This window comes from Trichoderma gamsii, assembly GCF_001481775.2.
Source record: "Trichoderma gamsii strain T6085 chromosome Unknown Scaffold_1.2, whole genome shotgun sequence".
Classification (NCBI taxonomy): Eukaryota; Fungi; Ascomycota; class Sordariomycetes; order Hypocreales; family Hypocreaceae; genus Trichoderma; species Trichoderma gamsii.
Window position 1 is genome coordinate 875,016 of NW_020171338.1, and position 26,075 is coordinate 901,090.

At 50.3% G+C, this 26,075-nt stretch overlaps 10 protein-coding genes across 10 annotated transcripts; 4 read left to right on the forward strand and 6 right to left on the reverse strand.

Annotated features, from left to right (window-relative positions):
* Positions 1-590: 590 nt before the first annotated feature.
* TGAM01_v200250 (hypothetical protein) lies at positions 591-912 on the forward strand (the record flags this gene model as incomplete). The annotated part of the gene is made up of 2 exons (XM_024548519.1): positions 591-687; positions 782-912. The coding sequence occupies 2 exons, from the start codon at positions 591-593 to the stop codon at positions 910-912; spliced, it is 228 nt and encodes a 75-aa protein (XP_024406734.1).
* Positions 913-5,963: 5,051 nt separating this feature from the next.
* TGAM01_v200251 (hypothetical protein) lies at positions 5,964-6,461 on the reverse strand (the record flags this gene model as incomplete). The annotated part of the gene is made up of 1 exon (XM_024548520.1): positions 5,964-6,461. One exon carries the CDS (start codon positions 6,459-6,461, stop codon positions 5,964-5,966), a length of 498 nt encoding a protein of 165 aa, XP_024406735.1.
* A 2,594-nt stretch (positions 6,462-9,055) lies between these two features.
* On the forward strand, positions 9,056-9,302 carry TGAM01_v200252 (hypothetical protein; the record flags this gene model as incomplete). Its single annotated transcript, XM_024548521.1, has 2 exons — positions 9,056-9,187; positions 9,240-9,302. The coding sequence occupies 2 exons, from the start codon at positions 9,056-9,058 to the stop codon at positions 9,300-9,302; spliced, it is 195 nt and encodes a 64-aa protein (XP_024406736.1).
* An 845-nt stretch (positions 9,303-10,147) lies between these two features.
* TGAM01_v200253 (hypothetical protein) lies at positions 10,148-12,868 on the forward strand (the record flags this gene model as incomplete). Its single annotated transcript, XM_024548522.1, has 3 exons — positions 10,148-10,784; positions 10,924-11,042; positions 11,342-12,868. 3 exons carry the CDS (start codon positions 10,148-10,150, stop codon positions 12,866-12,868), a joined length of 2,283 nt encoding a protein of 760 aa, XP_024406737.1.
* Positions 12,869-14,977: 2,109 nt separating this feature from the next.
* TGAM01_v200254 (acyl carrier protein) lies at positions 14,978-15,846 on the reverse strand (the record flags this gene model as incomplete). Its single annotated transcript, XM_018803265.1, has 4 exons — positions 14,978-15,024; positions 15,095-15,224; positions 15,294-15,311; positions 15,625-15,846. 4 exons carry the CDS (start codon positions 15,844-15,846, stop codon positions 14,978-14,980), a joined length of 417 nt encoding a protein of 138 aa, XP_018663671.1.
* A 781-nt stretch (positions 15,847-16,627) lies between these two features.
* On the reverse strand, positions 16,628-17,621 carry TGAM01_v200255 (NADH-ubiquinone oxidoreductase 23 kDa subunit, mitochondrial; the record flags this gene model as incomplete). Its single annotated transcript, XM_018803264.1, has 5 exons — positions 16,628-16,704; positions 16,762-16,960; positions 17,041-17,133; positions 17,228-17,255; positions 17,320-17,621. The coding sequence occupies 5 exons, from the start codon at positions 17,619-17,621 to the stop codon at positions 16,628-16,630; spliced, it is 699 nt and encodes a 232-aa protein (XP_018663670.1).
* A 444-nt stretch (positions 17,622-18,065) lies between these two features.
* TGAM01_v200256 (hypothetical protein) lies at positions 18,066-19,845 on the reverse strand (the record flags this gene model as incomplete). Its single annotated transcript, XM_018803263.2, has 2 exons — positions 18,066-19,651; positions 19,716-19,845. 2 exons carry the CDS (start codon positions 19,843-19,845, stop codon positions 18,066-18,068), a joined length of 1,716 nt encoding a protein of 571 aa, XP_018663669.2.
* A 1,574-nt stretch (positions 19,846-21,419) lies between these two features.
* On the reverse strand, positions 21,420-22,035 carry TGAM01_v200257 (hypothetical protein; the record flags this gene model as incomplete). The annotated part of the gene is made up of 2 exons (XM_024548523.1): positions 21,420-21,819; positions 21,896-22,035. Coding segments are annotated over 2 exons (540 nt in total), but the record flags the coding sequence as incomplete, so codon positions are not given.
* Positions 22,036-22,752: 717 nt separating this feature from the next.
* On the reverse strand, positions 22,753-23,706 carry TGAM01_v200258 (hypothetical protein; the record flags this gene model as incomplete). The annotated part of the gene is made up of 1 exon (XM_018803262.1): positions 22,753-23,706. The coding sequence occupies one exon, from the start codon at positions 23,704-23,706 to the stop codon at positions 22,753-22,755; it is 954 nt and encodes a 317-aa protein (XP_018663668.1).
* Positions 23,707-24,588: 882 nt separating this feature from the next.
* TGAM01_v200259 (short-chain dehydrogenase) lies at positions 24,589-25,478 on the forward strand (the record flags this gene model as incomplete). Its single annotated transcript, XM_024548524.1, has 2 exons — positions 24,589-24,874; positions 24,958-25,478. The coding sequence occupies 2 exons, from the start codon at positions 24,589-24,591 to the stop codon at positions 25,476-25,478; spliced, it is 807 nt and encodes a 268-aa protein (XP_024406739.1).
* Between the last annotated feature and the right edge of the window lie 597 nt (positions 25,479-26,075).

Below are 26,075 nucleotides of genomic sequence, written 5' to 3' on the forward strand. Positions count from 1 at the left end.
TGTCTCAACGGCATGTACCGTGGTGCGGACTTCGCGAAGGAAATTAGCGCTGGAATCATTATGCTGAAGACGATGCTTACCGCATGGCCCCAGCTGCAGGACTCATGTATCGTATACTGACACTCTGTACGAGACAGCCTTACGGTGGCTCTTTCGAGGTGGATGTAAGATTCGGTCCCTCGTTTGCTAAGACCACGCCGATCGTGGCAGCACTGTGCGCAAAAAGATTCGCGCACTAGACTACGAGCGGAACAATGGATTTTCCTCTTTGCGGCCCAGCCCGCCGAGCCGGGCGCTCCACCGCCATGGCAGAGCAACGTGTCGATGACGTAGGTATGCGTGTCCATGTAGCTAGCTGTGCCTGGATGAATGCCAAGCAGCTGTGCTGGAATCTGTGAAACGGAAAACACACCGTCCTTTTGTTTGCCTTTTGTTTTCTCCCATCATCATCTTTTTCTTAAGAGCTTCAAGTTACTGCTGCATTCAATCCGCTCGTTGTTAAAAAAGAAACATCTAATCGGATTATTCCCAATCCAGGCACTATCTTTTTTCGGCCAAGTCTGCATCTCACGCTGCGTCGCATCTCAACCATGTCTGCTCCAGAGGGAAACGTCAATCTCCAGACAATGACCGTCACAGAGCCCGAGCGCTCGTATGATGCGCAGCCAAAGTCACATCCTGCAATGGGTACGTCGTATTGATGCCTATAACGGCAGCTTGCTTATTTTCGTGTCATCTCAAAAGGATGAGGAAAAAGGAATAATACTAATCGTCCGCATAGATCCCCAACAGCCCCATCCCGACACAGCCGAAGACGTCAACATGCGTGGAGGCGATCGAGGCGGCTGCTGCCCGGGCCGGTTTTGCTTCATCATACCCTGCCCGATTCCTATTGATTGCTGCATCATCTAATGCCCGTGCTGAGCTTGTGCCACGCGTAACGGCGGATAATGAACTCTCTAAATATGATGGCGGGGCATCGATTGCTTCTGGCCCCGGAAGCCATGCGTTTGCGCCCATGTGCGAGAGTCGAACCACGGGATTGTATTGAGCAAGGCCGGGGTTTTTTTTAGTTGTTTTGATGGATGCACGCAAGTTGAAGAGAGCGGAATAATATCGGAAACACGTCGATTGGCTTTAGCTTTGACATTGCGGTTATGAGAAGAGATTAGGTCGACTTACAGTCATACCACCAGTTAATGATAATGACGATGAAGCGGGGAATGCAAGAAAGAATAAATACAAATTAAATTGAAGATAAAAAAAAGTGCCGGGAGCTTCAACATCGAAAAGATACTGCTTGTCAAATGTTACAATAGACGATAATAGATCTTTTGCTATACGCACAGTCATAGCTGTATAACTGTGAGGTCTACTGTATCGCTAACGTGGACGAAGACACAACAGCTGACTGAGGCTGACATCAACAGTTCAATGTCTGCTTATTTTTGTCCGTTCGGCTTAGCGGTGAGCCAGTATATTTCTTGACCACGCATTGGCAACGAATACAAAGGCAGAGCCAAATAACATGTCAACTTCGAATCTAAATGATTATTGTGTTTGACATGTCCTGAACATGCGAATTTGAAGAACTGTGTTTCACAAACCTCAGTTTATAACTGCTACGTGTAGGTAGCAGTTACCTATTGGTATCTATATTGGTGACCGCCTATAACTGCAATAGCTTATCGTATGGCACCAGGATAAAGACCATATACTCTGACCTGACTGCATGTTTCTAGAGAAATATGTATCTTTACTAATATTTACTATATGAATTATTGTCCAGGGGTTCCTTGCTTCTATAATGACGAGATTACGCGCCTGTGAAAGACAATTCTTGCTGAAAGAAATAGAGAAAGAGACAAAGAAGCCGCAAAGACTTATATTCTGTATCATACTATGACAATATGTGCAATCCTTCATTTACGCCTGAGCTGTCCCACGCCTAGTTGTTGGCAGCTGTAGACACAAATAGATGAGGCGATATGGAACTATTCCGCGCCATCTAGTCTTTCCTTTGATCTACTCTTCATCAAAGAATTAAAGATTAGAAGTAGTTCTAATATTACCCCTTCGATAAATAGCATGTCTCCGCCACAGGTATGCGAAGAATATGACATGTCAAGGGACGTAGAAACAGATCACACGGACCAAGGTTACTGAGATTGAGCTTCATCAGTTCCGATAAGCGCTTTGCAGATAATAGTGACAAAAAGATAGTTGCAGCATGTGGCTATAGAAATAACTAGGGAGTTCGTTTGACCACTCGTGTGCTCGCCGGGAAACGTGAGAGATAAAAGCTACATGTACTTTTGGTGATTGGCAGTATACTATACACATTAGATAAAGCTCGACATAATGATGAGCGCATCATTTAGTCGTGGTACAATGGCATCGCTATGTAATTGGTAATAAAAGATCATTTTCGCAAATCTGGTGTGACGTAATAGAGCGCAAGAGGTAGTGTTTCCTTCTTGGTTATGTGCTAGACGGCGGCAGGAGAAGCCATATAACATTGATAATGCTACGGAAAGTCGTTTCTACTACCTCGAGTGATTTCTTATCGCCCCGTTTCAATAACCTATTACTATCGCCGGCATGCTGGGTTTCGAGGGAATATGGAAACAACCCAAGAGCTAAGTTACCCAAGGATTTATACTACTCTTGGAACGAGACCATGTAGACCCTAAGGTTGCAATTTATAGTCAACCATAACGCACTACATTTGCATAGAGCCTAGTATTTATATGATGTATATACTACTAGTGCACTTGGGAGATGGGAGTCTTACGATATGACTTTGACAGGACATCGGTCGGCAACTACAGGCAATCGGCTTCTTGAGATCAGAACCATGCAGAAGAACATTCCCAGAGACTCGGTTTAATAGTCCCCTTTGCTCATTATTCACTGACATCAGGTAGAATCTAATAGCAGTCCTAAATTGAAAGATAATAGAGAATATTTGCACTTGGCAATTGGTCAACGAGTCTTTTTACGACAAAACTGAGGAACCATAGTATCTGGAGCTTCACCGTTTGATCCCTCCGAGTAGATAACATTTCTGAGAAATATCTCCTGAAATACTAGCTTGACCGCCCATAGCTACAAACACTGCGCCAAATGATGGTCAAGTCAGCTACTCTTCGACAGTAGATCTATTGTTTTCACAAGGCTCATAAATCTTATCCCTATTTAATGTCCAAAGGCATTTTCCAAGACCAAGCCTTTGTAGCATAGATGGAAATAGTACTCGTATTCTGTAACCCCCAGAGCTAATAAACCTGCCGCCAATGATAATGTCTTTCCATTTCTCCAAAAATTTCCAACAACTACCGAATTGGAGACATAAAAGATATCATACATAATACTACCATGGTATACGGCACCCAGACAAACTTCATCACGTCTCATGCATTCTACGAAATAAAAACGCTGTCAAATTTTAGCCTGCATTGGTCGGAACATTAATCCGCTCAGCTGATTCCTGTATGCATTAGTAGGTAGCTACGTGATTAGCTTTCTGAGCTGGCAGCAGCTAGAGACAAGAAATGCAACAGCCGAGACTGAAAAGTCAATTAGCTTCAACATTGCAATCACGTATACTATCTTGTTCTATGCTATTCATATACAACCGATGGCTTCATGAATATTAGTTCGACCAAATAGATGTGATATGCACGAAACTGCAACATGCTGGACAATCAACCATGCAGCGTATAGTAGCGGTGATCAAATCATCAACTACCTTGGCACTATCAAACACTACAGCCAACAAACCAGATCGCAGATATCGGACATTACAAATTGCGAGTTACGTACCAGTTTCACTCCTGAGGCGTGGTTGCATCGCTGAGTGGCAACAGTTCTCGTTCTAGAGCCACCCCTTCGACACTTGAACCATGCAGACTGATGCCATTATTGAGGCGAAATGGAACAATCCATGGTAACGTGATGGCTTGTTAACACCCCTCGTGGAGGTCGGAGACACTTGTTTGTCCGATCTTCGGCTCACATCAAGAAGGGCAAGCTCGGCGTCAAACATGACTGGAGAAGAAATTGAGAAAACGAAGAGCTCATGCAAATGAATAGGCTGATTAAAAAGAATGCGGACAAATAGATCGAGTGAAGTTCCGATATGGGGTATGTTTCCTACCATTACACTGCACATGAGTCGCCCTTGGACGTGCAAAAGCTCGTAATTGGGCCAAGACGGATTAAAGTTCCCGTGCTGCGTACATTCTCTAGATCTGTACGGGCGCACATATCCACTTCCATAACATATTTTCATCACATGCAAAAGAGCTGTCCGTTTCTGGTAACCAAGGCTGGAGGGATCTTCCAATAAGGGTCAAGGGTCTGGGCATGGCCATTGTGGCGTAGCCCATGATGAAGCCATATAGATGCCAAGCCAAACAGAGTTATGACTGTTGCCTATAATACAACCGCAGCTCGTTTAGGAGTTCACACTGTCTGTGATAAAGATCCCGTTAGTCACACCTTCGTTGTATAATGCCCGTCTTCGTGCAGATAACTCAAGCCTACTATGATATCATAGCTATTCGTTACAAGAATGAAGGTGCAGTGTAGGATGAGCAATCAGCGGTTCCAAAATGAAACGTTGAATACGAAAGTATCCACATAGAAGTTGGAGTATGCGAAAACGACAGCATAAAGTGTTTCACTCTGAGGAAGGAAGGAATGGGGGAATGTAAGGATCCGGATATGAAACTGTGCAAAAAAGAGACCGGAGCAAAACAGGCGGCTCTAGTAAAAGAGCCGCAGAATCAATCTACCAAACGTCATTACTTCTTCATCAGAGTTTTTGGAACTCCTCTTGATTGGAAGATGGCATTATGGCGCATCATCTGGCTGTATGGCGATGCCCCTTGACGACGCTGCCAAGGGTATCTCAGAGGCAAAGAAACGCACAACAGGGGGGCAGAGAAGACATGTGGATGGGTGTTGTTGAGCGGATGACCACAAAAGCTAGCCATCACAGCCGACATCTTAGTGGGGGGAGTGGGCAGGGATCATGAGATTCAGTCAAAGAATGCTTGTTTTGAAAGTGGAACCAGTAGATCTTGCAGAATTAGAAGAATAAATGTAAGTAGTGGCTCAGACGGCTGCCATATCCCTGTCAGTTTGGCTTCTACTTGTATCGTTCCGAAGGCTTATGCTTCCTTGCTCTCCGGCAGACAAAGCAACGAGAGAAGGGTGTGCAGGTAGGCAGCGGGAAACTCGGCTAGACTATCTAGCCATGCCGCCTCGTAAACATTAACATGAAGCTTGCCCCGCTGTATCTCTTCATAGTATTTGAGTTAGGTGGAAGATACGAGGGCCGGCTCCAAACACTCTTCAGCTTGTCTTACCCGTTGAAATCTGAGGAAATAATTTTTGGCACATGCGGAGAGGCCCGTCTGGGACGGCCCACGCTCAAGCCAAAAATGAGTGGAAGAGCCAAAAACAAAGCAGAAGGCGTAAAGCCAGCCCGCAAAGTGTCCGCAATTACTGTATGGAGCATTCCGGATATCGTCGTACTAGTGGCCCGCTTACTGAGGAGAGCAGACAGCAGCCAGAGCTTTGAGGCCGAGTGACGAATTAACCAAGCTGTTTCTAGAACCATCAATGAGTCCCATATGTCAGCACAATCTGCGTCGTACAGCTGCGTAGAGGTGATGTTGAGGGGAGGTCGGAGCATGTAACGATGCGCGACGCATGACCCTCGTACAGAGAGAGTTGCACTTTAGGTGTGTCTCCACTATGCATGCATCTTTACACATGCTTGCGTTAGCGCATGAGATGTGCATAAGGATGCATATAATAAGGCGGGTATGGTGGGTGTGAGCAGATGCGGCAGACCGGTATAGCTGCATACAAGACGTCAAGCTCGACGATGGTTGGTCGTGGCAGGGATGGAGCCGATGGTTCGGATGGACAAGCCTTGCGCGTGCCCGCGGTTACAAGAACCACATGGGCGTGAAGAATATTCGCATCCACGGCGTCTGCAGCGCCCTTGTCCAATAGAATGGCTGTCTACATCGTATCGAGCTATTGGCAAAGATAGCGTGGTGTGCATCACAGACATCATTCGCGGCTGATGTCGAGCCGGCCGGAGCTGCAAAGTCAAATGTGGTGGAGATGGTGATGGCATCTCCCACAAGCGCTAGCACCGCGACTAGTACCTCGGCGGACTGAGGCTGACCGGCCGGTGTGGGCAGGTGTTGAGCCATGGCTTGGGCTATTGCTGGCCAGAGTCCAAGAATCTGGCTGCCCAGCACATGGTCTCCTCGTGTGGCGTAGGCTTTCCTCGAACAAGACTGTTCAAAGCTGGAAGCGGAAAGGCGTCGACAGGCACGGGCGGCTGCCTGGGTTGCACAAACCTGCTCACGGCCGTGAGGATCGCGAATATTCTTTATGGCGGGGCACCCCGTGTCGTAATGAAGTTGCTCAACCATTCACTGAGCTGCAGCATGCTAAGAGAAGATTGTAGTTTGATCATGGCATTTTCAGCTCTGTTTCCCTAGGCACGAGTAAGCGAAGGCTCTACTGTGCGATAGTTGCAAATCGCAGGCGAATCGGAATAGATGCGAACAAGGGATCGGCATATCTTGAGAAAAGAGCCCATCTGCTGCGATGCCGAGACACAAATCAACAGAGCCTGCGACTATGCATCCCGCTGGTGGCTACAGTGGGCTACGGAGCACCCCCGTCCGCCCAACTCGGCCATGAGGGCACAGCTAGCGCTCTCTTGCCCTGAGACATGCCGATGGACAATGGAGGGCTGACGCGGACGATGACTGGACGGAGCTCCAGGCGATGGATGCAATCATGGACCGCGGCGCGTTGGCAATCAAGAGCGTTGCAAGGTGAGCTGAAACCAAGGAACAGACGAGCAGTGGAAACCAGCGCCGTGCTGCGGCCTGCTGAATTGACGAGTCGTTTTCCCGCGGCCTGGGGGTGTCAGAGGACGTTTCTCGTCTCCTCTTGGTGGCGCTGTCATTTGACGTTGTGTTGTGATGGAGACAGTTTCTCGCTTTTGTCTGGAGGACGATGCAGGCGAGGTCAAAAGGGCAAGCCTCGGAATAAAGTTTGTGCCAGATAAGAGATAGATGGCTTCAGTTGAGGGAGGTGCTACGAGTACATGCCACCACTCTCTGCGCCTCTGTATCACATACTGCAGAGCAACAACTACAATTGTGACCTGGAATTTATATGCCAGGGACAGCAAAAGAAAGTGGAGCGATTGAGTCTTATTCATGACTACAACCAGCTCCTACTACCTAGGTAGGTAAGTGCTGAAGTGAGAGAAGACTTACTCGTACCAAGTCCACTTACCTATGCTTATCCTTCTCTGGAATTGCAGGGATCATGACTTTGTACCCTACTCCTAGTCTATTTGATCCCATCAGAGATACTGTATGACAAAGATGCCAAGTACTACTATGTGTTAGTGCCAAATGTAGACATCAGACTCAAGAGAATCCGAATCATTTGTTTGGCTGGTGGCGTTCCTGCAAGGGAGCCGGGATGAGCCTGGAGCGATTGAGCTTTTCCCCGGATTCACGCATTTCGGCTTCTGCGCTACCCTGGCACCACAGACAGGCCAAGGTGTGCTGGGATCAACCTCGCTGGCGCTGCCTCGCGCGCGCATCTTGGCCTTGTCCTGTCTGAGACTCGGGCGGCCGGAGTGACAAACCTCGGTCATGTTGGCGTGATGGGAGTTGCTTGAGCCGAGAGCAGGAGCATGCTTCAACGACACAGCTAGCTGCAGATGAAGCCAACAGCTAGCCATTCGCCCCAATGAACCCTTGACTAACGCAGGCCCGTCTCATCATGGCCTAGCCAGACGTGCCAAGGGTTGCTGCAGTGCTGCCAACAGCTTGCCTAGTCGAGATATGCCTTGCAGCTATCTATCAAATGCTGTGTAACGGCAGCTGTTGGGACCCGCACTGACACTGAACTTTCGCATCTAGGTACTATCCCAAAAGCCACAGAGCAAGCCAAAATGCGTGGGCAGGCCCATCACAAAGCGGCCTAGCAAGACATTTCAACGGACCCGGCTGACAAGCTCGTGTGTGACGCGAGGCGAGTGCAATCCCTTTCGACTAGTGTTGCGAGCATTCCGCGGCAGAGGCCAAAGCCCAGCCTGTCGGCGCTATCCATTATTCTGTGGTAGCGGTGCGACACCAGCGTGGCTACATCAGCGAGGCTACACCAGCTTGGGCATATCGCAGCTTTGACGGGGGCGATATAAGCCAGGTTTATCGAATTCGATCAGAGGCTGGATTCCTTATCTATTTCCCGTTTCTGTTGCCCTTTGGCATCAACTGGCCGTCGAGAGGCTAAAGTGGCATTCCCAGCTCTATGGGGCAAGATCATCGACGGCCCCGTGCTCATACTTGTAACTGCCATGGATGATCTGCAGCAGGGTGACAGGGGAGTCGCCGATGCGGGCATCAATCTCGGATGCATACATGAGCGCCAATGCAGCAAGACAGATGGAGACTGTTATTTGGGCTGGTATGCATTGACGCTCGCAACGTCAACCGAACTTTTCGATCCTGAGCAGATCGATGTTGGCCATGGCAAAGGAATGTCCGCTTTCAACGAGAGGCATGCCTTTTGCCCATCTCAGCCTCCCGTGTGACTAAGTAGGCCTGGCAAATCTTCCCTTTCGTACTATACTGGCAAAGCAAAACGGCCAACACCTCTACCAGTAGTGCTGCTATTCCGGGCTCTGCCAGAGGCCGGAACGGGAGCGACGGTGACTTCCGAGCTGAGTTGAACCCCTTGAATTGGCCAACGCTTGGGCCTTAGCCCTCAATCGATCTTTGAGACTAGCAGCAGTAGTCGTAGTAGCTCAACCAGCGCTGGACTCTTCGCCTCGCCTCGCCTCGCCGTGTCTTGGTCTAGAAATGGACGCCTCACCACCAAATTCGCAACGGGCTCACGCTCCGGCCAGCGGCATGTGCAAGGATCTTGAGTAAAATAGCGAATACTGGCTAGTTAGTGCTGGTACATGGCTGGCCACCGCAATTAGTGCTGTGTGATGAGTACTGCCAGGATGCCATTGCCAAAAAGGCGTGGTGTTCACCACACACCATCTACTCCCAGTCTGAAGACGCCGTCATCCGTATCCGCACCTACACACACATACGCCATTTACATGGATGAATCCTCGGTACGTCTGTATTCCCCGTACACCTCAAAGCCTACGCTCACGCCCCTCACAGCCATCGCACGCCTTGGAGTACTCTTTATCGAGCATGCTCTCGCCACAGAGGTTTCGGAGCTGATAGACGACAAATGTCCTTGACATGAACGAGAGGGGTTCAAAAAGAGAGCATACGAGAGACATATTTGACCCAGTGTTTTTCGTTTTGAACGGGCAGATGCGTCTGGCGTATATAATAAGCTCAATGTCCCGGTGAGTCGGGTTGATGGGCAGCCGAATCATCTCCAAAACAAAAACGTCCAACGCCTGTCCATCGCATCTGCCGTTGATATATTACGAGTCCCATCGCTTCGACCAACCCTCCTTGCCTCGATGCTGCCCCTGTCCACCCCCCCTGTCTGGACTGCCTTTGACATTGTTCGATTTAGTTGATCGACTGTGCTGTGCAGTCAGTGGCTGTGGCTCCCGTCCTCCACCGAGTCACTCCTCGAGTGTGTCAGTTTACAGCATCTCCCTCACGTTCGTTCCAGTGCCGACCGCTGCCGGATTCCATCTCTTGACCTCACACCCTTTGCCTGGTGGACCCGGAATACCGGTACTTGCACGCTGACAGACGGGCGACTGACCAAGTTATTGCGCGCTGAGCCCATTCCATTGGCAGCCTCACATTTATCTGTTTAGTGCTAGGTAGTCATACCTGGGGCGCATACTCCCAAGACTTGGGACGAACACGAAGTCCTTGGCGGTACATAAACGTGGTGATTAGTCGACACTGCCGTCTCTTTTTCCACTTCTCTTCCTCTTTTTCTCTCCTTTCCTCTTACTTCTTCTCTTTTCTTCTCTTTTTTCTTCCATCTTCCTGTTATTCGTCTCTTTACCTGGATTGGTCCTCTCCTCTTTTTATTTTCCCCTAAGAAGATCCGCTTCGGGGTACTGATACGGTCCCCGCCTCTAATACACAAGCGGATGGCCGCGATCCACGACCGATATACTGTGCTCCCGTCCCAAAGGCTACGACGGCCGGGAGCACTGCTACGAACCGTGCTGAGACACAGAGATTACGCGGGAGACCGACATCCACACGACAGGATCCAGGTCACTGGACAGACTGCTGGACAGGTCACTGGACAGGTGCTGCTGCCCACCATTGCCGACCACGAATACCACCTTAGCCCCAGCGGAGCCATCGGCACAGAGAGCGCAGCAGCGCTGCAAATACAGGGGCCCCCTACCGCTGCAGCGCCGGCGGCAGCACCTGCAGCAGCACTTACAGCGCCCACAGGGGCCCCGTCCCCCTCTATCCCCGCTGGCTTCGCTCCCGGGCCCCCCATCTTACCGCCCGCGCCGCTGCGGCCAAGCCCCAACTTCTCTCCCCTCTCCATCCGCCACGCTCGCAGCACATCTTCTCCTCTTCCTCTACACGCCGCTCCTCCTCCTGCCTCTGCCTCCACGCCAGCCTCAGCGCCCGAGAAGCGACGAGCGCGCCTCTCGTCTCCCATCGCCACGATGCCCGAGTATCGCCATATGCGGAGCGGCAGCCTCAGCATTCCCAACGGCGCCCACGGCAGCAGCCATCACCACAGCATGCCGCGCAGCCCGCCCAGTAGGTTACACCAGTTTGCCGTTGCTTGTGCTCGAATTCTAGCGTCCCTCCCCCACCGAGCAGTTCCGCGAGCACACGACCACGGCGAGCAAGATTCAGAATTGGCCGCAGATGTGCTGACCATTTGTTGCTGCTGCAGACACATCGCACGTCCCGTGCAAGTTTTTCCGCCAAGGAGCCTGCCAGGCCGGCAATGCCTGTCCCTTTAGCCATGATCTCGGCAGCGCTTCAGAGAACATTTGCAAGTATTTCGCAAAGGTGAGCAGCTTCTTCCGTGGTGCTACTAGCTGTGTTTCCGCTGCCCACCTTCTGCCTTCGCTTGGACATCTCTTGCTTGAAGCAGAAAAACGACGAGATGGAAGAGGAAAAAGAAACTCGAAAGTTGGGCTGTTCTTTTGCCGAAAATCCGCGCAACTTTTACTGCATCATACGACTGTTGTTCCTGAGTTTTTTTTCTCTCTTGATTTGGAAAGCGTTTCCCTTGCCAGGCCTGTGGCATGACAAAGACGCACAAATCCTGTCGAGATTGGCTGGCTGACGTTTCGCTTTCCTCTTAGGGTAACTGCAAGTTTGGCCCCAAATGCGCAAACATCCACGTCCTCCCCGACGGTCGCCGAATCAACTACGGTAAGAATGGCGTTACAATCGGTGCAAATCCCCTCAATCTTGCCAATCGCGCGGGCGGCACCAGTCCCGGCTCACAGACCCCCGGCACTGTCGCTGGGCCATTCACCCATTCTACCGCCAGTGCCTTGACCAACTCTCTGTATCGTGCCGACCAGCCCGCATATCCTTATCTCAGCGATGAGATGCAGCAATTCGGCCTGTCCAGCAGCCACCATGACAGCGGCCTCCCGACCATTGATGCGCCCTACTCCGTCACCGACTCCAACTACGGCTCTCCACCGGATGATGAATCCTCCCGCCTAGGATTTGGTCTATCGCCTGCTGCAAAGGGCTTATCTGTCCTCGATGCCCCATTACCCGCCTCTTTCGACTCCAACGGCATTTCTAATGCCGCCCGCTTCCCTGCTGCGCCCTGGCCTTCATCCGTGCCCTCAAAGTTTGGTCTCGAATCGCCGTCCCCATCGCTCAGCAGCATCAAGGATCAGCGCACGTCCGAGACGCTCAAGCTGCTCCACTCCTCCGCCTTTGGATCTTCTGAACATCTCATTACCCCCACCGCCAGCAGCCCGCCAGACTCGCATCATCTGACTGGCGAAGAGTACTTCGGGAAGCGAATTATGCACTCCACCCGATACCCCAAGCAGCCACGAATGCTCAGCGCTAGCATGCCCAAGAACATGGTTGACCGAGACTGGGAGGCCGAGTTTGCCTTTGGCGACGATGATAACGTGCCAGAAAACCTCGTTCCCGGTGACCTGCAGGACCTATTGACTCCGGCAGAGAAGGCCCGGAGAGGTTCGATGCGAGATGAGCGGCCAGACTTTAGCCTCAGCAGTCTTGGCAAATATGGCAGCCCGATTGGCTCCAGCCCGAGTCGATGGGGACCCCTGTTCCAACGTCAGAAGGAAGAGGAGGAGATGACAAGATCGGCCCGAAGCGCTGCCGGATCGGCTTTCGGCCACGTTGGCAGTCCCCTGCGGAATTCGATCCTTGCAAAGGAAATGTCCGACAACAATGGTATAAGCCGACCATCTATTACTCGGCCAGTAGGTGGAAGCGAGAGCATGTCTGTTCTGTCGCAGCAGCTACAACGGAGCCGACTTGATGATACGTTGAATGGCTCAAGCCCGCTTTTGCACCCGACAGCCGGCCGCAGCGCGGGCAATGGCATCTCGCCCATTGGCAAGGACCGCGGCCTGGAGCGTCACGTTTCTAGTGCCAGTATCGGGTCGTCTGGCAGATTCACAACACCAATTGACGAAGAGGACTCTGCATTCGTATTCAGCATGGAAGAGGAAGAAGATCCTTCTTCATCAAAGGCTCGCAAGCGTGGCTCTTCTGGCTTGGCTCTAGGGAGCTTTACTTCCTACGCCAGTGCCGCCGCTGCCAGTAAAGGAGCGGCATCTTCTAATGGTGCAAAGGACGGACGAGATGCCGTACCAGTCAACGGGAGGTAATGGTTTCGTTGGGAATCAGGGAAAAAAAAGCATGCGGCGGAGCATATTTGTTTAGACAAGATACCCCCCTTTCAAATCACAATTTGACGAACGGAGGGACACCATCCCATTTTTCGACGAAGACATAACGATCTACGAACCAGACGACAGCGCGCCATATACGTGCATTTCTCTTGGAAACCAGAATTCGGCCCATCGAATTTTCACATTTTTGAGATATTTTTCTAGGCTATTTATTTCTCTTCTTCTTTCTTCTTCTATCTCTCTGTCTCTCGCAAAATCAATGGCAGCCTTTGGAAGGGGAACACACAAAATCATCATCCGACATCCAACATCGCCAAGGAACTGGGAAAGGGAGGGAAAACCAAAAAGGACACAAGGGGTACATACACTATATAGGTTGGAGTTTTTTTTTTTTTTTTTTTTTTTCTTGCTCTCTTTGCGTTTTCTATCGTCCTGTTATATTCCATTGTCATATCGAGGAGCCATCTAGGACAGCGAAAGCCTTGAAATCATACCTCTCATTTTCTGGAATACGGCCTTTCAAAGGAACTAGCAACAATAAGCATCTATGCTTTTTCATAAGAAAAAAAAAACGAGATTAACAATTCACTGGATCACTGGATCACTATTTGACATAAATCGACATTTCCACCCCATTATTTTTCGCTATATTATTTGCGACTACGCGACGTTGGATCTTGAGCTCCTCACGATTGGATATATTGGATATATTGGATGATATCTGGGCTATCTAAGTGGTGGACATAATAACCCTGTTGCCGAAGGACGACATCTGCGGTCAGCTTAGGTCTCTTTTTCTCTTTCAAGGGTCGTGGTATAATCGCCGATCACTTTTCATTTTCATCCGCATGGTCTCATTCTTGGAGGAGCAAGGAGGGAGAGAAAGGGAAAAGCCGAACTTTTTGGAATCATCCAATAATCTCTTCCTAATGTCATGTGCCGTCAAAGCCATGATTACTCTCTGCGTTAGTTTGTATGTATGTATGTATGTATGTATGTATCAGTATAGGAGCAAAGTGTACATGTAGTCAGCTTTTAAACATTTTTGGGGCCTGGAGGTTTTACCAGGATGCATTTTTGCAGCATTCATTACCTGGACACAGCGTCTTTTTCTTCTTCTGTTTGTCTTTGATGTTTTATGAGTCAATATGTAAGTTTGTGTAATTCGTCGTGTCTTGAATAGAATATCAGTGATTGATTGGATGGCTACTACTGACCAGTTACGACGTCTACCAGGGTAGTAGTAGTTGTACGGGAACGAAATGCATAAGCCGGTCATGCATGCATGTATGACTCTCTCTATTCGTCACATTTGATAGAATTTTTTTTTTGTGATATCATTTTTTTTCCATTTCTGCTGGTTTTGGTTGTACAGCCTAGTTTTCGTTTGCGAAGAATGAAGTAAAAGAGCCTATTCGTGTAGCATCTCGATGATAAACATGTATAGTGTCATTAATCAGACATATGCAAGAGTCGCTCTGCAGCTAAGACCGCCTCTAGCCGTACGCAACGTTGAAGGGAATATCAGAGGAGCTTCATTCTCTCTAATTATCAATCTATGTCACGGGCAAGCGGTTGGTGGAGAGTAAATTGAGTTTTCTATACACTAATACAAGGGATAGCTGCACAGGTTCTTATGTAGCAGCGTCTCCGACCACCATCAATACAATCGTCTTTTTTTTCTTCTCTTTGTCGCTTATAACACCCCACGTCCACTTCACTATCCCTCCGTTTGATCTGAAGAACATTGATGCCAAAATCAAGTGAGGTTGATCTTGGACAGAAAAGAATCCCCCTTTAGTCGTGTCTCTCACAGGTGAGAAATCATGATGAAATTTCATCATGATATGATATCACCTGTTGGCCTCCTGTTTATGCCTGTCTTTTTTTTTTTTTTCATTTTCAAAAGAATAGCCTCCAACCAGTTCATTACTTTTCTCGGTAGCCCACCCAATATCATAACCTCTACATATCCGGGTATATTTCAGGAGGGGAATTTTCAGTCGTATAACGAGAGAGGTACGAGAGCAGAGACGAGAAAGAGGGAGCCAATGTTTTCAGAGTCATCCGGGTCGGGAAAGCGATTTAGTGAGCATCGGGCTGGTTGATGATGTACTCGACAGCCTTGTCAACTACAGCGGGAATATCAGCATTGCGGGGCAAAGGGGGATACTTTACGGTAGGAATAACGCAAAGTCTTACCTGAGTGGATGGTGTCGGCGTCCTTGTCGGGGATTTCGATGCTGAACTCCTCCTCGATGGCCATAACAACCTCAACGGTGTCGAGACTGTCCAGGCCGAGGTCGTTGGCGAAGTGAGCATTGGGCTTGATCTAGAAGGGAGGCGTTAGATGCGGGTCAAGTTATTGAGGGAGGTTGCGCATAGAAGCCCTGAGACGTACGTTGGCTGTGTCGTTGACCTGGAGCGCAGATGAAGTTAGCACACGTTCGCCGAATGATGAAGCAAAAAGACCAATGGCATGATTCAGGGACTCCCGCAGCAGCGCAAAACGCAGCATCGCGACATAATTCGCACCCCGCTCTCCATCTCTTCCTCTTCTCCCCGCTCTCATCAGAGCTCTCTCATCCAATGCGCAGCTATTCCTCCATCCAGGGCAATTCCACAGCTCCTTAATCAAGCTTCTTTTTTTCCCATCCTTCTTTTCCCCCCAAGCTTCGCCTCCATGCAGTGTTGAAAAATCACGGGCAGCAGCAGCAACAAGAGCGACCTACCTTGTCGAATCCCTGCAGCAGGCTCAGGATGCGGCCCTCGACCTCCTCCTTGTTCAAGCTTCCACCAGCGCTGTACATCCTCACGCCCATGAGGCTCTGGACGCGGACGGGCGCAGCGACGGCGCGAGGAGCAGCCATCAGGGCCGTTCTTCGGATGGCGGCGGGTCGGGCAACGGCGCGGACGGCCGAGGCGGATGTGCGGAGGATGGCAGTGCGGAACATGTTGGGCGACTGGAGCTCTGAGGAGGAAGAAAGAGGAGAAGAGAAGAAGAAAACGTCAAAAAGTCAATTGACAAGTTTGACTGCTGCGGGAGGAGAAGTGGTTGCGGGTTAAAGGTTTGGTTGGTGGGGTTTTTTTTGGGTGACGGGTTCGTTTGCTCGGCGATGATAAATTTCTCGCTCGCTCTCTGGCTATTACTCGGTCTATTGGAGGTTTGCCGGAGCTGGGGTACAAAGGTACTTGGTTGCTAAGGTGGGAGCGCAGAAGCTGGAGTGCGGAGGGAGTCACGTGAGGCTGCGTTGAGCTTGGAGTGGGCTGAATCAGCGAGAATGGAGAGGATGGGATTGGATGAGATGAGATGCAGGTTCTTTTGCGTGGACGTCTTTTATCATGGACCTCTGAGCGTTTTGCAGCCATCATGTCCTTCATCCGGATATCACTTGAGCTGGTGCTACTGCATTTCAGTGTGAAGCTGCTGCGGGGCTAATTGATTTGTCCTGTGAATGGATGGAGAATGTTAAGTAAATGCACTCCGTGAAGTGATCATTGTCCAGATTCCAACAGGTTTCAAAGGCTGCGAGGACAAATTGAGCCAACTACGTCAACGCTTGAAAATATATATTCACGACATGATTCAAAAGGCTCTTTTTTTTTGGTGTAGCGCCTAACTTATGTACAATCCAGTTGTCCATGCAATCTCCCTTGGTGCCCTCCCTTCTAATTGGAATTGGATTCTCTCTCTGCCCACATCATACAAAATTGGAATTAGGTTTTGTGCGTAGTTTATCGGTAAGGTGAGTCTGCGCGAATGACGGCAGCAAGTTCGGGCTCCCACTTGTCTCCGTTGGACAACAGCTTCTCTGTGGCAACATATCAGTATGCTATATATAGGAATATCCATCTGCAGTGTAACTCACCCTTGTTGTACAACAGCTCTTCTCTGGTTTCAGTGGCATACTCGGCGTTGGGAGATTCAACAATGGCGTCAACGGGGCAAGACTCTTGGCAGAAACCGCAGTAGATGCACTTGGTCATGTCGATGTCGTAACGGGTAGTGCGACGAGATCCGTCAGCACGCTCTTCGGCTTCAATTGTGATGGCCTGGGCAGGGCAGATCTATTGGCATACACCAGTCAGCACACATGTGATCCCTGCAATACATTCGCTTCACAGTCGGAAATTGGCGGGGTGCTTACGGCCTCGCAAAGCTTGCAGGCAATGCATCGCTCTTCACCGGAGGGATACCGTCTCAGGGCGTGCTCGCCACGGAATCGAGGAGAAATGGGGCCCTAGATTAAACGTTAATCATGCGTTCAATGGCAAATTGCCGTTGCAATGTATATCCCGATTTCCTCATATTCTACCTCCGCGCGACTTGCGTACCTTTTCGAAAGGATAGTAGATGGTGTAACTGTGTATCCTCCGTCAGCAATCCCAATTCCATTTTTGCGATATGCGTCATCGATATAACGTACGGTGGTCGGAAGAACTGCTCCAGCAGGACGTACATTCCCCTGGCCATCTCGGTCATGAGGAAGTACTTGCCCAGCCGGTCTAGTAAGCTGTCCTTCTCCCACGCCCACTCCACGGGCTTGCTTGTGCGGAAGTTTTGCGGCAGAGCACCCTTGGGCGTCGCATAGCCGCGCTGCTGCTGCTGGTGGACGGGCGTGGCCAGCATCCTCGTCGCCATCATGAGCGAGCTGGCAGAGGCCGGAGCCCGGGTCAGCTGTCGTCGGGCAAGCATGGCCGCGGCCGAGGCGGGGAGTGTCGGCGCCATTGTCGTCGTTTCGGGCTGGCAGAGGACGCAATTGACGAGGTTGCAGGAGGGCAGACTCGGGCGCCGCTGGCGGGGGGTTGATTGGGGCGGGAGGCGACTTTTAACGTGTTGGTATAACTTTTGGCGGCGGCTTCTGCTTGGATCAACAGCCTAGTGCTCTGCGGGATTACATTGCTAGGCCAGTGATTGGTGGTTGACGGGTGCTCGTGACATGGCACGTGACTCGCCTTGATTAAACAGCGTCGGATATCACGACCACCCTTCAAGTACAATATTTGACATTTAACATTATCTATACTATATTACACAAGCAAAAAGCAAAAAAGCAATTAATGGTGGAAAGAGAATTAAACGGTCAATATGAATTGCCCGTCATATACTAACCTCATAGCACATCGCCATCATTAACCGCAGCTTCACCAAATAACAAGAACACCAAATCATTCAATAGCTCTTCTCCCATGTCCTCCACCACAGCCCCACGTTGGCCGCGACCAGCAGATCCAGCATCTTCATCCCATCGTGGTATATAATGAGCTTGCTGAGCTTTGCTCGATTACCCCGGTTGCCCCCTCCTGCTCTCTCGCCGCCTACATTCACCTCAAACGGCGATACCCAATCATCCTCATCCTCATCGCCGTAGCCCCGGTCCACGGCTGACTTGACCATCTTGCTGAAATGGCCGAGTTTCTGGTTAATGTCGCCTTTGGGTACTTCGCTGGAAGGAAAAAACTCAGATCCCGGAAGGCTGTACCGCAGCTCGCTGACTACAGTTGAAGTCCCCTTGGCCGCGCTCGAATCAGGCACCAGCGGGTTGTAGCCGCCCAGTTCACCTTCGTGCAGGATATGATCACACACCAAGCTCCGGCCATCCTTTCCCGTGCGAAACACGCATTTTCCGTTCCAAGGACTCGCAAAAGTGTATCCCCGTGGCTTCATTTTGTCAGGGCGCGCAGTCGTTGGCGAGCCGGCCGTGTACTCTCCGGAGCTATGTGAAGCAACTGATGCTTCGCTTTCGTTGCGGTTATGTGCCTGTGCCTTCTTCCGCGCCTTTTGCTCCAACTTGTGGAATGTTGATCGCACAGTAGAACCAAAGCTCTTCGAATACGACATGGACACCTGCCTGGAGAATGTCCTGCTGCCATCGGATCTCGGCTCTGGCATGAAATCTATTAAAGAGGGAGGGGGAGGAAGGGCGACTTGTGTCCCTGCGCGGAACTTGGCATACCCAGCGGTTTCGATTTGTATGTCGATTGGTGGGTGCTGAGGAGGGTGCGGTTCGGATGCTGATGCAGAGAGGTACATGGGGGCTTGCGCAGTCATCGGGTCGGTTTCATATGATGAAATCTTTCCCACATTCCACTGGTCTCCAGTACCCGGATCCCGCCTTATCAGGCTCAAGGTAAATGGAGGCGTAGAATGCCCAGTGTTCTTTGTCGGAGACAAAGAGCGGCTTTGCCTGGTGTTTCCCGTCGTGTCTGCCCGACCCCTAGTTTGAACCCTTGAGCGCTGTGACGTTTCGTCCATCGAGACTCTACCCTGTGGCACGCCGCTCATCTGTCTCGGTCCAACAGGCTTGCGCCTAGGAGGCACATTCAACTGAGGTGTTTCAAGAGGATTCGTCTCGAAAGAGCTGTCCGAGTAACCCAACCCAGAGTCTTCGAAACGCCGTCTAGGAGGGAGAGGAGGGGCAGGGTCACGCTCTTGCAAGCCGGGAGGCATTCCAAAATCCCCTGGCGGCCGAAGAGCGGCATTTTCATGGTGGCTTCGAGTTTGCTGTAGCTGTAACTGATCGCCCTGTGTCGAAATCTCGGGAGCTAGGGATGGAATTGTGCCAGGTACTGGCTTCCGGGCAATGGTCCTTGTCGCTGAGCTATCTTCACTGGATCTACCTTGTGCTTCATCTCTCAGCGGCTCAGGACCTGCTATATCCAACGTGGGGAGCTCGAGATGAACATAGTAGAGGCTGCTAGCAACATCTCCACCCGTGACATTTTTGACCTGGGGTCTGAAAGGTGAAAGTATTACATCTGTCAATTTCTTCAGGGTCAGCTTCAGTTGCGTCATAAACAGCGATGGCTCTCAAACACTCACCTCTAGTGCCGGGGACTCTAGATATGTAGAGGACCAGAGGCTCCTGCGGCGTCTCTGATGGGTTTTCGGGATATTGAGGAGGGTTGGCCGCCTGCAGATTCAGCGCGGCCAGCGACTGTGCCTCCATCATGATGATAAAAGGTTGAGGTTGTCGCGATGTGCCCTCTGTTAAATGTCCCCTTTGTTTGCAAGATATGTCTCTCTTGGGAAGTGTGTGTGTCTGGTTTTTGATGAGCCGGCTTCTGATATGATATGCCGGACGAGATGATGCAAGAGGTGAGCAAAAAATAGAAACCGCTAATTAAGGTTATTTCGCTGTGTTGCACCAGTGAGAATGAATCGCTTTAGTGATCACGCTTGCTCCTTTTTTTTTTCTCTTTGTTTGTTTTTTTTTTTCTTATTTCTCAAATGTCATGATGCGTCGTGCATGGGCTACTGCAAGGTTCAAGGGTCGGAGAGAAAAAAGCGCTCGACTAGGCTAGACCGCAGAACTGCTTTTGGAAAATGCCGATCCAGACAGAAATAAAGTCATGGCAAGGGAAACAGATAAATAAAGAACAAATGTTTCACAGCAGACCCTTGCCAAGGTAAGCAGCAGCGGGCATGATCCTGGCTTGGTATGGTATGGAGGTCGGTCTATCAAAAGAAAAGGATGGGTGCGACGATGTGAAAGAGAAAAGGGCTGTCTCCTATTTTGTGACAAGTTGTCTCTCTGTTTGCCCTTTTCCTCATGCAGGCAATAGACGACGTTTTTTCAATAGCCTGAAGAAGTCCGGCTGAGCTCCAGATAAAAAAGAGTCGGAAAAAGAGACCAACGTCACCGCGCCGGGGCTGTGTCAACAAAGGCCCATCCGGTTTTTTATTTAGGGGGGCAATTCGAGGGTCCGGTGAGCGAGCCGATAGGCCTAGAGCGATTCTGGCGATGATGAGGCGTCAGCTGCGAGTGACTGGGGCGAAGCTGAGAGCGGAATGAGGTCGCGTTTTTGCCTTTGAGTTGATAACACGTATGCAGAGCGGCAAGGCTTGGAGTTGTCAACTTTTTTGTATTTCTGATGGTCTTGATGCTGAATCGTCATCTGTTGGGCCGTTGTTGAGTTTGGGTGCCTGAAGATGCAGCTGGTACCGTGTCAATAGCACAGCCTCTATGGCTGCAACCTGCAAGGCTAATACAGTTTGGCTTTAGGACCCGATACTGTATTGTTTACAGGCCCTCAGTGGATCTGCGTCACTGCCGTCATGGGGTCTTGGCCTCGTTCCAAATATACATACAACTCCCAGCTTCATGATTCAGCGTCTGCACCAGCTACAGCAACTCGTAGCTCTCTATCGGAACGCTTTGTCAGTCCGTCGGATCAAGGATATCAGTACGAAGTGCTCTGTCTTTTTCAATATTTGTCTTAAAATATCTCTCCAGCCTCGTCCGGGCCTTTCAACGCACCCGTCACCGCTCAGGTGACATTAGAGCCGTATGCAGTGCCAGCATCTGCAGCCATGCAACACTGAGCTTCTAAAAAAATCCAACTGCATACTGCACATGCATTGAGCATTTGCCATAGCCTTCTAAACCATGTCTTTTATCGCTTTCTCTTCTTTTTCTTCATTCCCATTTGCCTTTCTTCTCAATCCAGCAAATGCGACTTCAAGTTAAAGTCACGTATCCGAGAAAAGAAACATGCACGTTGGCAGCCGCATAGCCCCTGAATCCTACTCATCTGCTGTTGGTTCTGGGCAATCCGAGGCCGTTGTGGTAAAAGGGAACCCGGTATGGCAATTCCAGCAGGGACTCGATTTCGCACATGCGGTGATGGTCCGAGTGACTACACTTGCAGCCCCTGAACAGCCGCAGGGCAAAGTCACAAAATCTGCAACAATGATAAGTAAATACGCATAACTGAAGCTTCGCGGATACGGGCCCGTCTCACGATCGATGATACAAAAATCACTTGAGCAGTTGAACGCACAGCCTCTGTCCGTGCCTAGGTTGGTCGTTACTGTGACGGTGAGAACGCAACTCGACGACAAAGTAAACGGTTTCTCTTCGTATACAGGAGTCGGACTTGTTGGAGCGTCGTCAGCCAGAGCATCAACTCTAGTGATTAGGTGTCTATTATTGACATGTTTAGATCAGCTGAAGAGCACAGACTTGGTAAGCTTATGAATTCTTTGCTCGGGTGTCATACGCCGTCAGCATGAAAACAATGTCAATCACTGTAAGCTGCATCCTGGAATTACTAAATGCTGAGGTTGAAGCGGCTCTCTGATAAAATATAAAGAGGTTATTGTTTCTCGACAAAGTTATTAATGGCTTGTGAAAATATGGTCATAGCCAGCTCATCTCGTTTCCTGGGGCGCTGTCATCGGTTCTAAATACAAAAGTCGATCTTGGCGTTACCTAATGCTGGCTGCCACGTCGTGGATGCCTTTGTCAAGTGGCGTGATGGTGTACAATTTGGGTAACGCAGTCCTCAGCTCTTGAGGCTGCAATGCAGGCAAATGTGCTGCGTGGTGCGTCTTGGCGTGGCACAATCGATGCTGATACGTCCCTTGGCGAGATGCAAAACATGGTTTGGATTTGACGCCGAGCATCATGTGGTGAGTGTTTCTTAACAGCATCTAAGCTCTAACCTTGAAAGAAGGTTGACGGAGCCCTGACCCGTCTTTGGACATGAGTCTCAGGTGGGACTTTGTATGTATACGTGTAATATCTACATGTATTCAACACGTACATGGAGCTAGCTCAGATCCTCTATGGGCCAGTGCAGGCTAAGCTAAAATTGACCACTTACATGCACATGTACGTCTGCTCGCTGCATATCAACTCATTTGGCGGAAAAGGCATGAAGTAATAGCATTGGAGAGGCTTGCATATAGCTAGTCGTAAAGAGGACAGCATTGCGAGCCTGTAGGATCTCAAATGCCACTGCTCAATTGTTACCCCGAACTCGTCCAAATATGCACAATAGCATCGTGTAACACGGGGTTACGCGGGATTTCTCTATTCTCTATATGCGTACCCTTAGCTGTGATTAGATTGACTTCACTTTCTCACTTCCGCTCTATACGCATCCACCACTTCCTGAACAACATCATCCAGCTTCTCGTCCTCCAAACCCAACAATTCCATCGCATACCCATCCCTCTTTGTCCAGTCCGCGTCTAGAGCCCCTAGCACAAAGACAATATCCTCAATGGCGTCCAGAACAGCTTGAGAACCATCACTCTTTAGTCTTTGTTGGGCATCTGCTAGATATGACTTTGAGTCGATATGCTTAATGTGCCATGGCTCCCCCATTGCCTTTTCCAGGGCAGCCACAACTTCAAGCTGCGTTGGGTTGAAGCTCTGGACGTAAACGGCACGGTTGCGCGTGTGCTCAGCCCTCTGCAGGACTCGGACAGTTGCCTCAGCGATGCGGCGCAGCGTAGAGGTAGATGCCCTGATGGCGCCGCCGTCCAAGATCTGCGCCGTGCGGGTGTCAAAGTCGATGTGGAGGAGTCCATCGCGCAGTCCGTGATCGAAGAAATGGCCGCAGATGACGGTGGTCCATGAAAAAGGCGACCCCTCCTGCGAGGCCTTGGCGGCGAGTGCCTCGCACTTCTCACGGACGAGCGTCTTCTTACGGTAGAGAGGCAGATACCTTTGCGGCTCTGGATCGCTCGCATCGCAGCTCCCGAAGTCTGCGGGGATGAAGCGCTTCACGCCGGCTTGGAATGCGGCCTCTGCGAGTCGGAGATGCTGGTCGCCCTCGCCGAGCGGGAACGCAGCGATGACGGCATCTTGGCCGGCCAAGGCCTTTGCGACATCTTCAACCGGGAGCTCAGGCGGGACGATGAGGCGTGGGATGGACGAGGCGGAAGAGGAAGAGGTGGAATTGGAGCGCTGGAGGATGGAGATGTCGAAGCAGTCTGCCTGGATAAGGCCTTGGAGGATGACTGAGCCCAGGGTGCCATTGGCGCCTACGAGGCAGACCTTTTTGATTGGGGTTTGCGCCATGATTAAGCAAGGATTGTTATCTGTCACTTTACGCATGGACAGATGAGGGCGAGAGAGATCTGGCAGCTGTCCAGATAGGGCAATCGGACGGTAAGACACGGCATTTGGCGATGCGGAGTACGGTGGGGCGTATCTCTACACCTGGAACCATGTAAGCAGTTTGGGAGCATTGCTTTGTGTACATATCCATATGGCAGTGGTATCTCTTGATTTAGATCTTGTGCCACGGTTATATCGTGGAAATTGAATACATGTACGTATTGGGCGTATTCAGTACCTTAGCATGAGGGCGTATAAGTGAAGGCGAGGATACATGAGAACATGCACTTGGCAGTATGCCAGCAAAAGTCTCCACAAGCAGCAGCACAAGAGACCTCACTATGTAAGCAAAAGTAAGCATTACAACATCCCCTCTTCTCTCTCACTTCAACACTTCTTATACAATGTATTCAACGGTCACAACCCTGGAATTTTGGTCCTTCGGCTCCGACAACTCTTAAATCAGCGCATCCCACGCTGCCTCCCCCACAAAACGCGGACTCTCTCGGCTATCCGAGATGGAAATAGCGCCTGGAATCGCGCGGCGAACGGCGCTTCCACTTTTTAACTCCGAGTTCTCCAGTATGCCAATTGGCTCGCGACGGTAATAGACCGTGGTTGTATTGGCAGATACATGGCGGGAGTCAACACAGTTGAAACTTTCAACCAATTGCTGGCGTCTTTTGAGAGGAATGAAACAGGAGGTTAGGATAACAGCCGGGGATAAGGTTGATAGGCAAAAAAAGTATATATAGGTCTCATGAAGTCATACGTCAATAGCAGGTACAAGACTAAGTCATAAGACATATAAGTTTCTATATCCATATAACAACTCTAGCAATCATGGCTGACAAGCACATCGTCTTCATCACGGGCGCCAACTCCGGCATTGGCTATGAAGCCGTGAAAGCATATATGGGCTCATCCACCGCATACCACATCTTTGTCGGCTGTCGTACGCTGGAAAAGAGCAAAGAGGCTATTGCTTCAATCACCAAAGAGGTGCCGTCGTCAAAGGACACTCTTGAGCCGATCGCTCTTGAGCTGGAAAGCGATGAGTCCATAGATCAGGCATATGAGGCTATTGCAGCCAAGGTGGACAGAATCGACACACTTGTTAACAATGCAGGTTTGTATTAAGCTCCTCTTAGTTCTGACAATGTAGTTACTTCATTAAAGAATACGTAACTGACATGGATTTGTTTTGTCTAGGCGCTGCTTTTGACACTCACAACTTCGCAAACGACCTCCCCAACATCCGCTCCATCTTCAACAAGGCATACGACGTCAACGTCACCGGAACTCACGTCGTCACGGCCAAATTCGTCCCTCTCCTCATCAAGTCCTCCTCCCCCCGCCTCATCTTCATCACCTCCGGCCTGTCCACCCTCACGGCTCACTCCAAGAGCTTCTACCCGCCATGGGCGCCCAAGCCGCAGGCCGGATGGCCCAAGGAGAACGTGGCCGCCAACCTGGGCTACAAGAGCAGCAAGACGGCGCTCAACATGGTGATGCTCAACTGGCACTGGCTGCTGCATGAGGACGGCGTCAAGACGTTTTGCATCAGCCCGGGCTTCTTGGCTACGAATCTGGGAGGCATGCCGGAGAAGCTCAAGGAATTGGGTGCGGGCGAGCCGTCTGTTGGCGGACAGTTTATCCGGGCTGTTACGGAGGGAGAGAGAGACGAGGATGCTGGCAAAGTTGTCAGCAGCGGTGGTGTTCAGGACTGGTAGAGACTCGCGAGGATGGTGTTGATTAAGCACATGATGGAGCTATTTCATTGCATTATACAGGTGTCATAGCAAACAAAGAAAACTATAATTCAGACAAATTTCAAGGTTGACGGCTTTTATTACGTTGAAAGTCTCTTTTAACCATCTTAACACCTATACACTCTTGCTGGTACCTAGACGGGATCGTCGTTGCCGCCTCCATATACACCAGATTCTCCAGATGCTCTATCCATTGGCTCAGATGCTCGGCATCCGCATCCAAGAGCTCCCTCTCTACATCGTTGCCAAAGGACGACTGGCTCTGGCAGCGGTAGAGCTCCCTTTGCAATATCTCCAATTCGCCCACGACGGGGAGTGCACTTCTCCGCTGCTGGTACTGCGGGGGCGGGTACAAAAGGTCGACGACGCAGAAGACCGGAGGGTGCTGGGGGAGCTGGCGGCTAAACTTTTGAAAGTAGTCTGAGTGGGCTGGGCGGAACAAATTGCCTGTGAGTCTGTGGAAAGCGCGTTTGAATGTGAGTGGTAGACGCGTCCGTGGTTGTACCATGCTTCTTGAATGCATGTTTGTGGTGATGAATCGGTTTGTGGTGTATATAT